Source organism: Sardina pilchardus, chromosome 3, assembly GCF_963854185.1.
Source record: "Sardina pilchardus chromosome 3, fSarPil1.1, whole genome shotgun sequence".
Classification (NCBI taxonomy): Eukaryota; Metazoa; Chordata; class Actinopteri; order Clupeiformes; family Clupeidae; genus Sardina; species Sardina pilchardus.
The window spans coordinates 14,032,937-14,046,690 of NC_084996.1; the positions used below are offsets into that span (position 1 = coordinate 14,032,937).

Sequence of the window (13,754 nt, forward strand, 5' to 3'; positions counted from 1 at the left end):
ATAGTTTTTCAAGATTGCACAATCTAGCTTTGATGTAGAAGTGGTGACGCTGGGTTGTTTTACAAATTGAGCTGCACTCAGAGCTCTGAACACAAGCCAGCTGTATTTCATGCACCAGGCCTTCAGCTCGGTAGCTGTGTTTCAGCTGGGCCTTGATTGCTTTCTTCTAATGAAAAACCTGCGCAGAGCCTCATTGGTCTTGCTGCACCCGAAACCCTGCTTTAGTCATGTCAGTTCAGTGTCTGTTATTCACTGATTGTACTAACTACAATAAATCATCATTCAATCACCGACCCTGATCCAGCCGTCAACTTTACTGAACAACTACAATTCAGACATTAGAACATTGAAACTAAAACACAACGCAAACCACTAAAGAATCCAACAGCCATCTATTTCTACACTATTTGTTTTCCTTTAGCTACAGCTTGTGGAGAGTAGACGCTGAATGCGTGCACCTCCGGCGGTGGGGAGACGATGGTCTGTAATAGCCATCCATGTCCTGACTTGTTCAGAAGGCCACAGAAAGCTTTTGGAGCCCTGAAGGGCCCACCATTGCCCTCGATTTTCTTCTGTCCTTTTTCCTCCCTTTGTATGCTCTGAGAGTGCTGTTGGTCCCCACGTGGACAGTCTGTCTTGGCTGCAGTGTGTGTGTGTGTGTGTGTGTGTGTGTGTGTGTGTGTGTGTGTGTGTGTGTGTGTGTGTGTGTGTGTGTGTGTGTGTGTGTGTGTGTGTGTGTGTGTGTGTGTGTGTGTGTGTGTGTGTGTGTGTGTGTGTGTGTGTGTGTGTGTGTGTGTGTGTGTGTGTGTGTGTGTGTGTGTGTGTGTGTGTGTGGTGGGGGGGTGGCTGGTACGTAAAGATATTCTTTGTTGTTGCCCCAGCTGTCTTTTAGCAGTCTGCTGCCCCTCCTTTCTGCCCCTGAATGAGAGGGACAGGTGCCCAGAAACAGTTGTTCATCTTTCCCCCCACCTCACTCATTGGTGAATTGACCCATGGGAAATGGTGGGTGGGCGGCTGTGTTAGGGTGAGGAGGACAAGTCAATATTGTGATGTCAGGCATTCAGCCTATTTTATTTTTGCGGTCTGCAATATTTTTGCTGTTGAACGGCAGTATTGTTGTGTTTTTTTTTTTGTTGAGGTTTTTATTTACATTCTCTGATGAGATGGAGATAGGGTGCTCTGTCTGTGCCCGAGCGCCAGTTGCCTCTTCACTCTCCCCTTCCTCAAGCAGCTGTTATCTAAACGAGTGTGTGTGTGTGTATTTGTCTGAAAGCCCCCTCTTGTTTTTAAGTGCAGCAGCAAATGGCCGTGGGGGTTGCAAAGAGACAAGAGATTGGAAAGCGTGAATGCATTTTAAAGGTGACCCCTCCCCATCACCCCACCCATACATACTCACTGCCACACACACATACCCCATTACCTGAGTGTGAGATGGAAAGTGCAAAGGGGGAAGGGTTCAGGATGGGTCCAGAAGGGGTAGGTCACCCCCTCCTTATCTGTGTGTGTGTTGAGATGGGTTTAAGGGTTGCAAGATATAAGATATAAGTCCATGTATATGTATTTGGCGGTCAAGGCAAGACTGGGGGAAAAAAACAATGTTGTATCATGACAGCTGTTAATAATCAACCACAAGATGGGAAACTTAGGTGAATGTTCTGTACTTATCCTTTGAAGAAATCCACTTTTCTGTGACCTATTAGACAAGTAGAGGCTTAACTGAGCTCTGGTCGTACATTCGTGGCACAGCCCCACCCAAGCACATGCCTTCAGGTGTGGGAGCGACTACCAGCTGCATGGTCGTCTTTTCAGCAGGCTAGAGCACGCACACACACACACACACACACACACACGGATAGGAGAGTTTGTCTGCTGTAGTCTCAGGTGGGGCTGTCTGTGTGTGTTTTCTGAGCCAGTGTGCACTTATTCAGATTTCCCCTCTATCCACAAAGCCGTAATGCACAGGTCACTGGTCAGTATGGTGCATTAACATGCACAACGAGGGGAACTCTCATTTGAGTTCGTTGGCCTGAATGCATTTGTATATGTGCCTGTTTCAATATCCCGTCACCATAGCATTTTCCCTTTTTCTTCTTTTTGAGTTATTCATAATGCAATTCTTTCTACCATTGCCTATTAGGTAAGTAGTTGTATTGGACACTTGTGTTTGTTGCTGATGTTAGAAACTCTATTTACACTAAACACTCTGGCATATAGAAATTGTCCTATGAACAACAAACTCTTGTATGCAGCTCTTTGAAGAGGGGCAATGCATGCTTGTTTCAAAGAGCCATGACACAGCATGCCTTATGAGAATTAACCAATTCCCGGAGTCCTTTACTCTGATGTACGGGGTTAAGAGTAGCCTGTCGAGAGTCTGATTGGTTGGTTGTCTTAAGAGGAGTGGCATGGAATCGGAGCTGGAGCGCCTGGGAGACCTTACAAGGGGATGGGAGGCGGTGATATCATTACGCTTGACTGGCAGCTAGAGGTTCACGTTTCCTAGCGGCGGCCACTTTGATTGGCGGTAGGGGGCGGGGCAAATGTGAATATTCGTCTGGATTCTATCAAGCAAGAAGGCGAGGAAGGAAGGGAGAAGAGGGGGAGGGTGAAGAACTAAGGAACACAGGACGTCCACAAGAAGAGGAAAGCAAACGAGTGCACTATAGAACTGCACGAGAGAACGAACCGCAAAGGTTTGGCCATGCCTGTAGAATTGCTAACATAGTTGTAACCAGACCTTTTGAAAACGAAATAATGTTTTTGTCATGATAGTGTGAAGTCGGCAGATCATTTACTATAGCCTCCAGTATCGTTGACTGAGGCTCCATCCGCCGGTAAAGTGCGCACAACGTGCAAGCGTCATCTCCGGATGCAAACAAAAACAAAGCTTGTTCATCTAGTGAACGCTACACGTGCGGGGCTCCTCGGCACGCGGGCGTTGGAGGAAAGCTCGCAGCGGGTTCTGACGGTCCCGCATTCATTTTCTTCGCTCTCCTGGTGCATGGAAAAACATATGGTGTCCCAGGTAATTGTCCTAATTTCTTGCGTCCGTTATTTTTTTTTCGCGTGTAGAATTAGCAGACCGTTGTCAGGTCATTATGTACCCGACGTATGTGGTGTCATGGAGGTAATACAGTTGCAGGTGTGACTTGTCTTGACAGTTAACTCTACATGTACTAGGCTTCTACTGTAATGCTGACTGAAATTGCTATGAGTTAAACGATGCCGCCTGTATTTTGTTGAAGATATCCTTTTGTTAGTGTGAACATGAAATTTGACACTACACTGAGCATACTGCACTTCTGAGTGTTGGTGTCATGTGGCCTGTGTTTGTCACTTGAGGTGGGATGTGGGCCTACCATGATTAATGTTTAAATGTGTAGAAGAGAGCCTCTCCGATGGCTTATGTCTTCTGTTTTTCTTTTAGTCATTTTGCTGTGATGGATTTGTATGTGTATTTAAAAATGTGCAACATGTATAGCACAAATGGCATCATAGTGATGTTGCGCATAGAGATGTGCTGTTAATGCAGCCTCATTGCTTGGGTTGTTAAAATGCCCCTTACCCTCTCGCACGCACACCCACGCTCTCTCACACACACACACACACACACACACAGAGAGAGAGGGAGAGAGCTTGCCTCTGTGACTGAGATACTACCATTTTAGGACTCTTTCCCCACTCAGTCACCGTGTGAGGCATGCCTGGCAGCTGACTGCTTCCCTCTGGTTTCTTGCGTACACACACATACACACACAGACATGCATACACACACACATATATACACACACACACAGCACCTGAACCCGTTCTGTCCCCTCAGTGGCATGGCAGATGGGTACAGCTAGATCATGTCCAACTCATGAGCTGTGAAGATCGTTGGCTGTCCCATCCCCCTCTATTTATTATTTCTCTCTCTCACTACACACACACACACACACACACACACACACACACACACACACACACACACACTCACACACTCTCACACGCTGGTACACACACATTTTCTGAGTCAGAGTGACTCACTGGACATGGGATGCACCCTTTAGTAGCTGGCCACATGTGATTGTGTGTGTGTGTGTGTGTGTGTGTGTGTGTGTTTGGTGAGTTGCTGAAAACCTCCTGGAGCCACAGAAATCGCCGCAACTGCCAGAGTCCATCGCTCAGTGCAAGCATCTCCCTCACGCTAGGCTGTTGTGGGATGATGGTGATGAGGAGGATGTATTTTGGGTGTTGCGTTGCTAAGTGTGTGCAAGGGCTGTCATAGCCTGCATGGCTCATTATATAACGGGACTCATTTTTCCATGGGACGTCACCAGAGCCCTCCCAAGTGTGCCGTTAAGAGTTGCCCTGTTTTCATTTTTTATTTATTTTTTCCTTAGCTTTTTTTTTTTTACACATTACTGCACACTAGCCCCCTCCCCCTAGTGGTTCTGCTTTCACTCTGAATACTGATCAGTGTAGTTATGTTTAGTGTGAGCTCTCCCCAAATTGCTGGTTTGCTTTGAGATGGAGGTTGCCCTACGGTGTCTTGAAATCTATGTCGGGGCAACAATTAAAATCTCAGCGCGGAGACGTCCAGACGCCACGTTCGCTGCCGCCTGCCCACTTGCCTGCGCTGCACGGCATTGTGGGTACTGCCACCCCTCCTTGAACTAAAATGGCGTGCCTCTCTACCCACAGGGTGTTTTTTTTTTTTTTTTGGTGTTTAATTTAACAAGCGGCAGTGCTCAGCCTCCCTGTTTCAGTATCTTACAAAATGATTCTGCGCTTTTTTTTTGCGAGGAAGGAGATGGCCAACTCCGACTGGTGCTCCCCGTGCGGGGAGATGAGACCAGGGTGTGTGGTGACACCTTTTAAAAATGTAATCAGGTGGCAGTACGCTCCGCTCCATCTTCCTTATCGTCAAGAGGGCAGAGAGTTCAAACCCAAAAGTGTTCGCTTGCCTCTCTAGCTCGGGCTGTGCCGGGCAGCTCCTCACAACGCCTGGTCTTGCCGTACGGTCCTCTGAGAGACTGGACCGGTAATTAAAGTGGATTTGGAGGCAACCAGACGGCAGTGCTGCGACGGCGTTAAATGTTTACGGGCCCGTGCCGCAGTGTCTGCAGGTGGAGTGCATCGTTGTGTAGCCGTGTGTGTGTGTGTGTGTATCAAATTTTCAGACCCTCAATAATAGATGTGGTGGCAGTGAATATTTCATGGTAGACTGACTGAAACCCACTGGCAGTGTGTGCCGTGTCGAGCGAAGGATGGAAGAAATGAAAGAGAGCGTTGGGGAGGAGGGAGAGTGAAACCGAATAGCTGTGTGTTTTAACCCCCTGTCCACTTGGCAGCCTCTTCATCTGTGCAACATATTAACCCATCTCCCTCCCTCCCTCTTTCTCTCTCTCTCTCTTTTTTTTTCTGTTCCTGAAACAGGGAGCTCCAGAGTCTACAGTAGGTCAGGAGGGTCTTGTGCCCCCACCCTTCACTGCCTTCCCCCCGCCGCCCCCGCCTCAGAATGGCCTGGCCACCGAGTTTGGAGGGGCCCTGTACGCCGCTGGACCCCAGGGGCCCTCCGAGCCCGTCGCCGGCACCAACGGCCCTGCCTCGGCACCCAACAATGTGAGCGCTCCAGTGAGTATTGACTGGTGCCTTAAACTAGTGGTGCAGTGGGCTTAAGCACGTCTGATGTGGAGGATCCCGTCCCATCCTCCCACGTTTTGTCTTTTGTCTGTCTTTTCTTTCTCTCTCCGTATTCCTCCATCTGTCTTTGTAATTCTGTTTTGAGGATTTAATACATGTGAATGTTACAGGTTTGTGGTAATTATGTTAAGCCTTCTTCTTTCTCTTTCTCATTCTCTTTCTCTTTCTCTTTCTCTCTCTCTCTCTCTCTCTCTCTCTCTCTCTCTCTCTCTCTCTCTCTCTCTCTCTCTCTCTCTCTCTCTCTCTCTCTCTGCAGCAGACAGAGGGCTCTTCTCAGGTAGAGGGGGTGGGCCAGTGCGTGGCGACGAGTGGACCTGGCGTGGTGGCTGGCGTGTCTGGGGGCGACTCACCCGAGGCCAAGGGAACCCCAAAGCGCCTCCACGTCTCCAACATCCCCTTCCGCTTCCGCGACCCCGACCTCAGGCAGATGTTTGGGGTGAGAACAGACTCTCTGTTCTTTCTGCTCGTATCTTCCTTGTCTGTCTCCGAGCACCTTGACTGCCCTCACATTGTCTCTTGGGCCCTCACTCTCTCTCTTTAGTATGCAGCAGCACACACAGGGCCTATCCCTTTATCTTATCGGTGTTGCTAGGCAGTGCTCTTCTGAATCACCAGTCACATTAGATGATATTTTTTTTGTCTTGTTTACACATGGTTTAACTAAGAGGCAGTAGTGTGTAAGGCAGGGGAACGAAGGAAAGTGAGAGAGACAGGCCTAGTAGCACCAAGCCAAGCAGAGGGCAATAGATGGGGTTATGTTCACTTGGCAAACACTGCCCCCTTGTGTGCGATTCTAGTACATGCTGAGGGTTTTATATAACGGTCACACGTGTGCTGTGCTGTGCTAAGGATTTCATCATTCTTTTTTTTTTTTTTTTTTTTTCCATGCAGCAATTTGGGAAGATCCTTGACGTTGAGATCATTTTCAATGAGAGAGGCTCAAAGGTAAGTGCTGTTACTGTACCCTCGATTAATTTCACATTTGTGTTATGGAAGTGTTCTTGACACAGACCCCTGCCAAGTTTGCATCTGATGAAACAAATGGTGAGACACACATGGAAAGGCTTGACATTTGCTTTTGTAAATCAATATATTGTGTTTTGTCATCTCTCTTATTGACACACACACACACACACACACACACACACACACACACACACATACACACACACACACACACACACAAATGCAGGAATTGCCATTGATCAGGGTGATATACACTCCCTCTTGTTAAATAATTATGATCCGTCCTATCCATTTAATTATGCAGTCTTACATTTTGACATTCATCATCTCTCTCTCTCTTTCTCTCTTTTGCTCTCTCTCTTTCTCTCTCACTCTCTCTCACTCTCTCACTCTCACTCTCTTGCTCTCAGGGCTTTGGGTTTGTGACATTCGAGACGAGCGCAGATGCCGAAAAGGCTCGTGAAAAGCTTCACGGAACACTAGTGGAAGGCCGCAAGATTGAGGTAAATTTTTCTTCCTGTTTTTTATTTCTTTTATTTTATTTTATTTTATTTTTTTATTTCTGTATTTTTTTCCTTTTTTTCCATTTCTGTTTTTTGCGCCAGTTCCTCTCTGCTGCCATGGCTCCTCTGCTTGTCCACTGATTTTTGATATGTCCCCCTGCCACCATTCCCTTTTACACACTGACATGTCCCCTGTAAGTGCCTTTGCTGGTGTACCAGTTGGTCTGCGGCCATTTTTGTTTTCCTTTTGTGTTTGTTTGTGTTTGTTAGGTCTGTTCCCCTTTTTTTCAGTTGGTCTTGGATTCTTGTTTCCTATCCAGGGGCAGAAAATTTGGGTGCAATGACAAAAAAAAAAAAAAATGGCATGACTACCTTAGCAACGTTTTGTTTTCTTTTCTCCTTCTTTGCATTGGTTGTATACATTTCTGTAATGTCTTTAAAACACACACAAATCCACCCTATGTGTTTCCTTTGTATTTCTGGTAATTACATCTAGTCTGGAGCATGACCACTGAAACAATGACACAGCGATGCATGGCCAAATTCCATTCAAATTTCCTGATTTTTCATGTTTTTATTTTGTTTTCCTTTTTCTTGATCTTTTTGCGTTGCGTTTTATCGAGCCAAACTCTTTTGGCCATCTTCTTTTGACCTATGGCTGAATGGTGGATATGCTTGTAGTCTTGTGGCCACAGCATGCTTCAACAGATCTGCAATATGCATGGGGTCAGTCAGTCCTACTCTAACACACCCACCCCCTCTGAGCTTCAGCTCGTGACTGACTGGCTAGCTCCTAACTAGATTCTGAACGGGTGGAAGAGACCGGGAAGCATGCATGCTCATCAGAATGTTGTTGGTTTTGTTTGCCTCTCGGGGTGTTCTAGTGAAGCCCAGTAAAGCACTGGGTTTAGACCTGGCCCATCTCATTTCAAATCAAGATGCATTGCAAATGACAGTTGTGCATGGGCTTACCAATATTGATTTTTTTTATCATGGTGAATATGATGCACGTGTGTGTGTGTGCGCGTGTGCGCGCGTGTGTGTGTGTGTGCGTGTGTGTGCGTGTGTGTGCGTGTGTGTGCGTGTGTGTGTGTGTGTGTGAGAGAAAGTGAGTGCGTGTGAGAGACGAAGAGAAGGCGAGCGAAAGTGACCCTGTTGTTGCATGGATGTGGCTACTGCTGTATGTTTCTTTTATGTGATTTATTTTGTCTTATTTCCTGCTTTTATGTCCTTTAACACTGTTCAGTCAATCAGCAAGTGGAATGGAATACTGACAAAGCATGGGCTAGAGGCCAACAGAACCTGGCTGTAGTTGAATGGCATTCTCATAGGACTGGCATTACAATCCGGCAACCTCTACTGTCTTAAAGGGTTCTGTCATTTGTGTCTCTGTAGCCTCCTGCCTTTAATTTCAGATGTTTGATTTCTTTGACTTTTTCTTTTTCTTTCTTTCTTTCTTTTTTTGCATGGTTGTACCACTTGGAGGCCCCTCCTCCATTCCATACTAACTCTGTAGCCCTGCCGCATGTGAGACTTCAGTAGCTCTAGCACTGTACATGTGCTGTGTATCTGTACTGCATGGGTAGGAACGTCAGGGCTTTGTGGTCAGTTGTGCATGGGTTACGAATGGACTCTTGGGAAGGTCCATGTCTTTTTCGAGAGGTTAAGTTGTCTGTGGTTTTTTGATTTTAGCCGTGCTGTGGTTCTGCTATTTCAGAGTTTTGTGAATCATGCCCCATCACGTTATAAAAAGGTTTATTGTTCATTTAATATTTGCATGGTTCTAGTGAGCCTAATTGTTGAAAGCCATTTGTTTCAGTTTATGGTCATACTCTGCATTTTGTAGAGGTTTTACAGTGCAGTTCCCCAAGTCACATCTTTCACAAACTCTGAAAATAGAGATATTTTCCATTCTTAACAAAGTTGTCATTCTCTGACAGCCATGAATTAGTACTGCTGGTGCTGGGAGTGATATTTATGATTTATTAATGGCCCCATAAATAGTGCCTTGTTGCACACTGATTTGATCCCAAGAGCACATATTTCTTAAAGCTTTGCTGTCCTTTTGCATGGAGTTAGTTTTCTGTCACTGGTAATGCATGAGATTGTGGCGCTCCAGTGCAAGCAGTGTTGAGTAGTGTGGATAGTGTTTCGAAAGTGCATGTGTTACTTTATGTCCTATATACATTATGAGTAGAAAAAATTAAGTGAGGATATATATTGACATATTTATATGTACAGATTGAGAACATTCATATATTTAGATATTTTAGTAAAAATGTAATTCTAGACAACTATTTATTGTCATTAATTATGAATTATTTGTTGATTTTAAATTGCTTGTAGTTAGTTTTTGAAAGACTATTGTGACTGATTAGAAGATTATGCAGTTGTTTTGCAAATGTAACTGGTCCAATGCTTACAAATGATCTCTTATAGATATTATTCGCTGTTCTCTTCACTTTTGAACTAAGTGAAAAATTTGCATGTTGATGATCATTTATCTAGATGAGTTGTATTATGCCCTTGAAATCCTCCAGACAAACAGCGAATGCATGGGGACATTTATGTTGTTAATGTTGGTGTGTGCGTGTGTGTGTGTGTATGCATAGAATAGAGATACTCCATAGTATGTGACCTATTCTGTTACATCTAAGCTGACTCCTTAATGTCTGGGAGCCAAAAAACTCTGCGTTGTGAAGAGGTCAGTTTCCTGTGCGCCTCAAATGTGTTCATGTAAGTGGTCAACTTCGTTAGTCCTCTTGATCCTCCCCCTCCTCCTTGTGACCCCCGTCCCCCCTCACTGTATGTGTTTGATGCGTTTGCAGCCAGTTTGCATCATATACTTTCAGGCCTTTAGGTGTTTGGTGTGTGGGTGCATGTTCCTCTGTCACCCAAGGGGTATTCCACTGTAAAAAAACCTGTACCACTCCCCTTCCCCTCCCTCCCTGCCCTTGTCCTCCACCACAAACACAACAAACTCCAAAATCCATACAGTTCTGAATGTCCACCTCTATGCCCCAATCTGTCACTGCCTAGGTGCAATGCTCTGTGGAATACCCTGTTAAAACTCTATATGACATGCCTAAAGCGATGAGTCCAGAAGTCCTGACTTCCTCTCCCCCCCATCCTCCCAACCATCATACTCCATAGCAACCCCCCCCCCCCCCCCCCTCCCCCTTCCATCATCCCACAGTCTCGAGTCTGGTGTGTGTTCCTGCGTGCGTTGTTCTTGTTGTTGTTTATTGTTGACATTTGTCATTTGAAGGCATGCACGCTCTACGTGGTGGGAAGTGATGGCTCCATGGCGCAGAGTTTTAAAGCCAGGACGGGGGGGGGGGGGGGGGGGTAGAGCTGGATGCGGCTGACCCGGCAGGCATTGACTGACAGGCTGGCCAGTGGTGGGGGGGGTGGAGGGGCTCAGCATGCGCCCCAGTGGTGTCTTCCTTTGTTTTGAGATGTTTACTTTGGGGTGGTGGGTCGGGGTTGGGAGGGAGGAGGAGGAGGAGGAGGAGGAGGGGGAGGGGGAGGGGTGAGGATTCTGACAAGGAACTCCTCTAGCGTAGACCTCTCACTGCATGGCTGTCTCTCCAGTCCTGTTGTTTGTTTATTTCTACAAAGAGCTGCGGTGTTCTGCGACACTGACCTCCTCGTTCTATATGTCTCTGGTTTTGTGCATGGCTGATGAGTGTGGCAGAGGGTGGAAAACCATTCTGCCTGTGCTCCGAGGTAGGTCCAGCAGCCTTCATTTCTAATGCGTTTAACCACAGCCATCATTCACGCTGATCACAAAAGGACGCTATTTTGGTCCAGATTTGGCTATCAAACCTCAGTAAAAAAAATGTAGTAAAATAAAGATGATGGGCAGTAGAATGATGAAAGGCCGTGAAATGAAGGCTGCATGTTCCCATTACCTCATGGGCACCGTTTCTCACTTCCTGGGCTGTTGGTACTAATCTGGGCTTAGCTTTAGAATTGGCTTTGTCTTTGGTGTTGTGGAAAAGCCAGTTTGCATGCCCAATGGTGAGGGGGTTGAATTATGTGGTTGGCTTTGGTGGATGTGGACGTGGGAAGGTGTGTGCGCGTTCATGTGTGTTGACTGTCTGTGTGCTGTTCCTTTCCATTTTCTCTCTCTCTCTCTCTCTCTTTCGCTCTCCCTCTCTCTCTGGCTCTCTCTCCCCCCCCCATTCTCTCTTGTCTTGTTTTCTCTTTCTCTCTCCATTCTGGCACTCGTCCCTTCTCCCCTCAGTCGAGTGTTTCATCTTTCTTCCTCTCCCCATGTGTCCCCCCTGGTGTCTGGTGGATGGGTACCACTGCTTGACCCTCCCACCCCCCTCACCATTACTGTTTCTGTGTGTCTTTTTACTTCCTGTGCCAAATCTCCATCTCCCTCTACTTCTGATCTCCTCTGACTTTTTGTCTCTTTGTTTAATTGCTGTCCTGTTATTTATTCACATTTATTTTCATTTGTTTCACTAGAAAAAAGGTCTGTTAGTAGTCCATTAGTTAGTCATTGTTTAAAATTACCAAATTGATCATGAAAGAGAATAGACATTCCAGTGAATTCCCATTTATGTCTCATAATTTGCCAGTAAGAAACCAATCAACCAGTCATGACCAATCAGTGCTATTTTTTTATGCTTAAATCTCTTGCCATGCTGGTTAAGGCCTCCCACAGTAATAGGCCTGCAAAGGGTCTCACTGAGTCTGTGATGAGCAGAGGGAGGTCTGCTTATAGTCATAAGGCACCTGTATATCAGCTAACTCAGTTAGCTACTGCCTGAGCTGTAGGGACAGCAGCATCACTCTCTGCCTGTCTATATATATCTATATCTATACCACTCCTCTCCATCTATATTTATCTCCTCTCCCCTTTCTCCTGTGTGTCTGAGTGAGTCTTCCCTTTTTTGTGTCATCCTACTATCTGTTGTGAAAAGGAGGACCTTTTTAACATGTATTCAGACTTTAAGCCTCATTTTTTTCTTTTGCTTTTTGGGGGGTGGTTTTGATTTTCCTTTGTCAGACTGTTTGTTGGTTTATTTGTTTATTATATTTTTCTGTTTCCCTGATGACTTCTATGTGTGTTGTTGTCAGTCTCCACGGTAACCACTCGCGTGTCCTCACGCTGTTTCTTCGGCAACGGTAAGTTGTGTACATATGACATCATCACTGACTGACCCTTCCCCACCCTCCTAAAATAAGATGAAACGCTTTAACAGATTAAAATTGTAATATACATAAGTAAACCGCTAATTTTGTAATTCACTAATTTGCCCTCATTTGGATTAATCTAAAGGAAATGATTATTGTACTCACGAAAATAAGAAAACAATTATTTGTAATCGTTCGACCACTGAATGCCAAATCCTTTGTCATTTCTGAGAGAGAGTGTACAGCGAATGTGCAGCATTTGCTGGCCATTATACAGCACTTACCGATCAATAATTAACAATCTAACGATGGACCAGCATGATATGTTTGTTTGTGTGTATGCTAGCCTCAGCGCCCTAGTCTTTTTCCTCATAGAGAAGTTGGCTCAGGGTGGGGAGATGGGTTGGGAGTAGTGGTGGCAGCAGCAGCAGCAGTAGCCGCCTCAGCTGTAATGCGAGCCGGAGACAGGAACATGGACTAGTTTAACTGAGGGTATCTGTGTGGTGCTAATGGTTACTGCACCCCTCCATTCACCTCTCCCTCCACCCACTCTCTCTCTCTTATTTATTTCCTCTTGCGGAATGTCTGTAATCACTCAATCCTCCCCAGAAATTACATAGCTGAGCTGACCCGAAGCCATTCAATTAATTCCTCATTGTCTTCATTTAATTTCACCCTCCCCTCACCCAATTAATTGTTACTATAAATTGAGAAAATAACTTCAATGTTGAAAGAATGATGACAAAAAAAATACTTTGAACCAAAATTGCATTGATTAATGCAAGCTAACAAATTGAGAGGGGAAATTGCGGGGGACATTTTTTTGGTTGTTGTGTGACTCATGCAGGATGAGCGGAATGGGATTAACTAAGGCCCCTCCACCCACCTCCCATGATATCTAGCCTATTCTGTATGTGGGTTTTGGTGCAGTAGAGAGCTGACCTCATGGCTGGCTTCTCACTGGTCCAGAGAGAGACCCTGACCCAGGCCCTAAACACAGGAGTGATCAGAGAGGAATGGGGAGGAGAGGGAAGAGAAGGTTCCTTTATCTGAGGCTCAGAGATTCATGGAGGGTTCCTTTATCTGAGGTTCAGAGATCAAGTTAAGGTTCTTCTATCAGAGGTTTGTTTAATCTAGTCAATGCAGTATATTTTGCTCTGTTAAGACTGCATAGCCAGACATTACAAGAGCTAGCTAATCAGTAGGAATGGAAGAAAACCTTTCCGTTTCGGAAAAAAAATAGATGTCGATTATTAGTGGTCACAACATCACTGACAAAATACGGTGGGTTTTTTGTACTTAGATCTAATACCCCAGACTTCCCACTGGATTTTGGAATTTTTGTGACTGGTTGGACTTGTGTTTTTTGGGGGAAATTTCCCCCCATTTTTTTTCCTCTTTGATCTTCCCTTTGGTCTCTCTCGATCTCTCTTTATTTCTTTTCTA

General features: G+C 45.6%; 1 protein-coding gene across 4 annotated transcripts in view; it reads left to right on the forward strand.

Moving 5' to 3' along the window:
* The window catches only part of LOC134076780 (RNA binding protein fox-1 homolog 2-like), a 39,989-nt gene that overhangs the window by 12,841 nt on the left and 13,394 nt on the right, over positions 1–13,754 (forward strand). For 2 of the 4 annotated variants that reach the window (XM_062531993.1, XM_062531994.1), the window contains exons 2-5: positions 5,422–5,619; positions 5,945–6,124; positions 6,580–6,633; positions 7,065–7,157. In XM_062531993.1, the coding sequence (XP_062387977.1) occupies positions 5,422–5,619; positions 5,945–6,124; positions 6,580–6,633; positions 7,065–7,157 (525 nt within the window). Of the gene's footprint in view, positions 1–2,647; positions 3,026–5,421; positions 5,620–5,944; positions 6,125–6,579; positions 6,634–7,064; positions 7,158–13,754 lie in introns of those variants that run through there. The other 2 variants (XM_062531996.1, XM_062531995.1) reach the window with 2 other exon arrangements.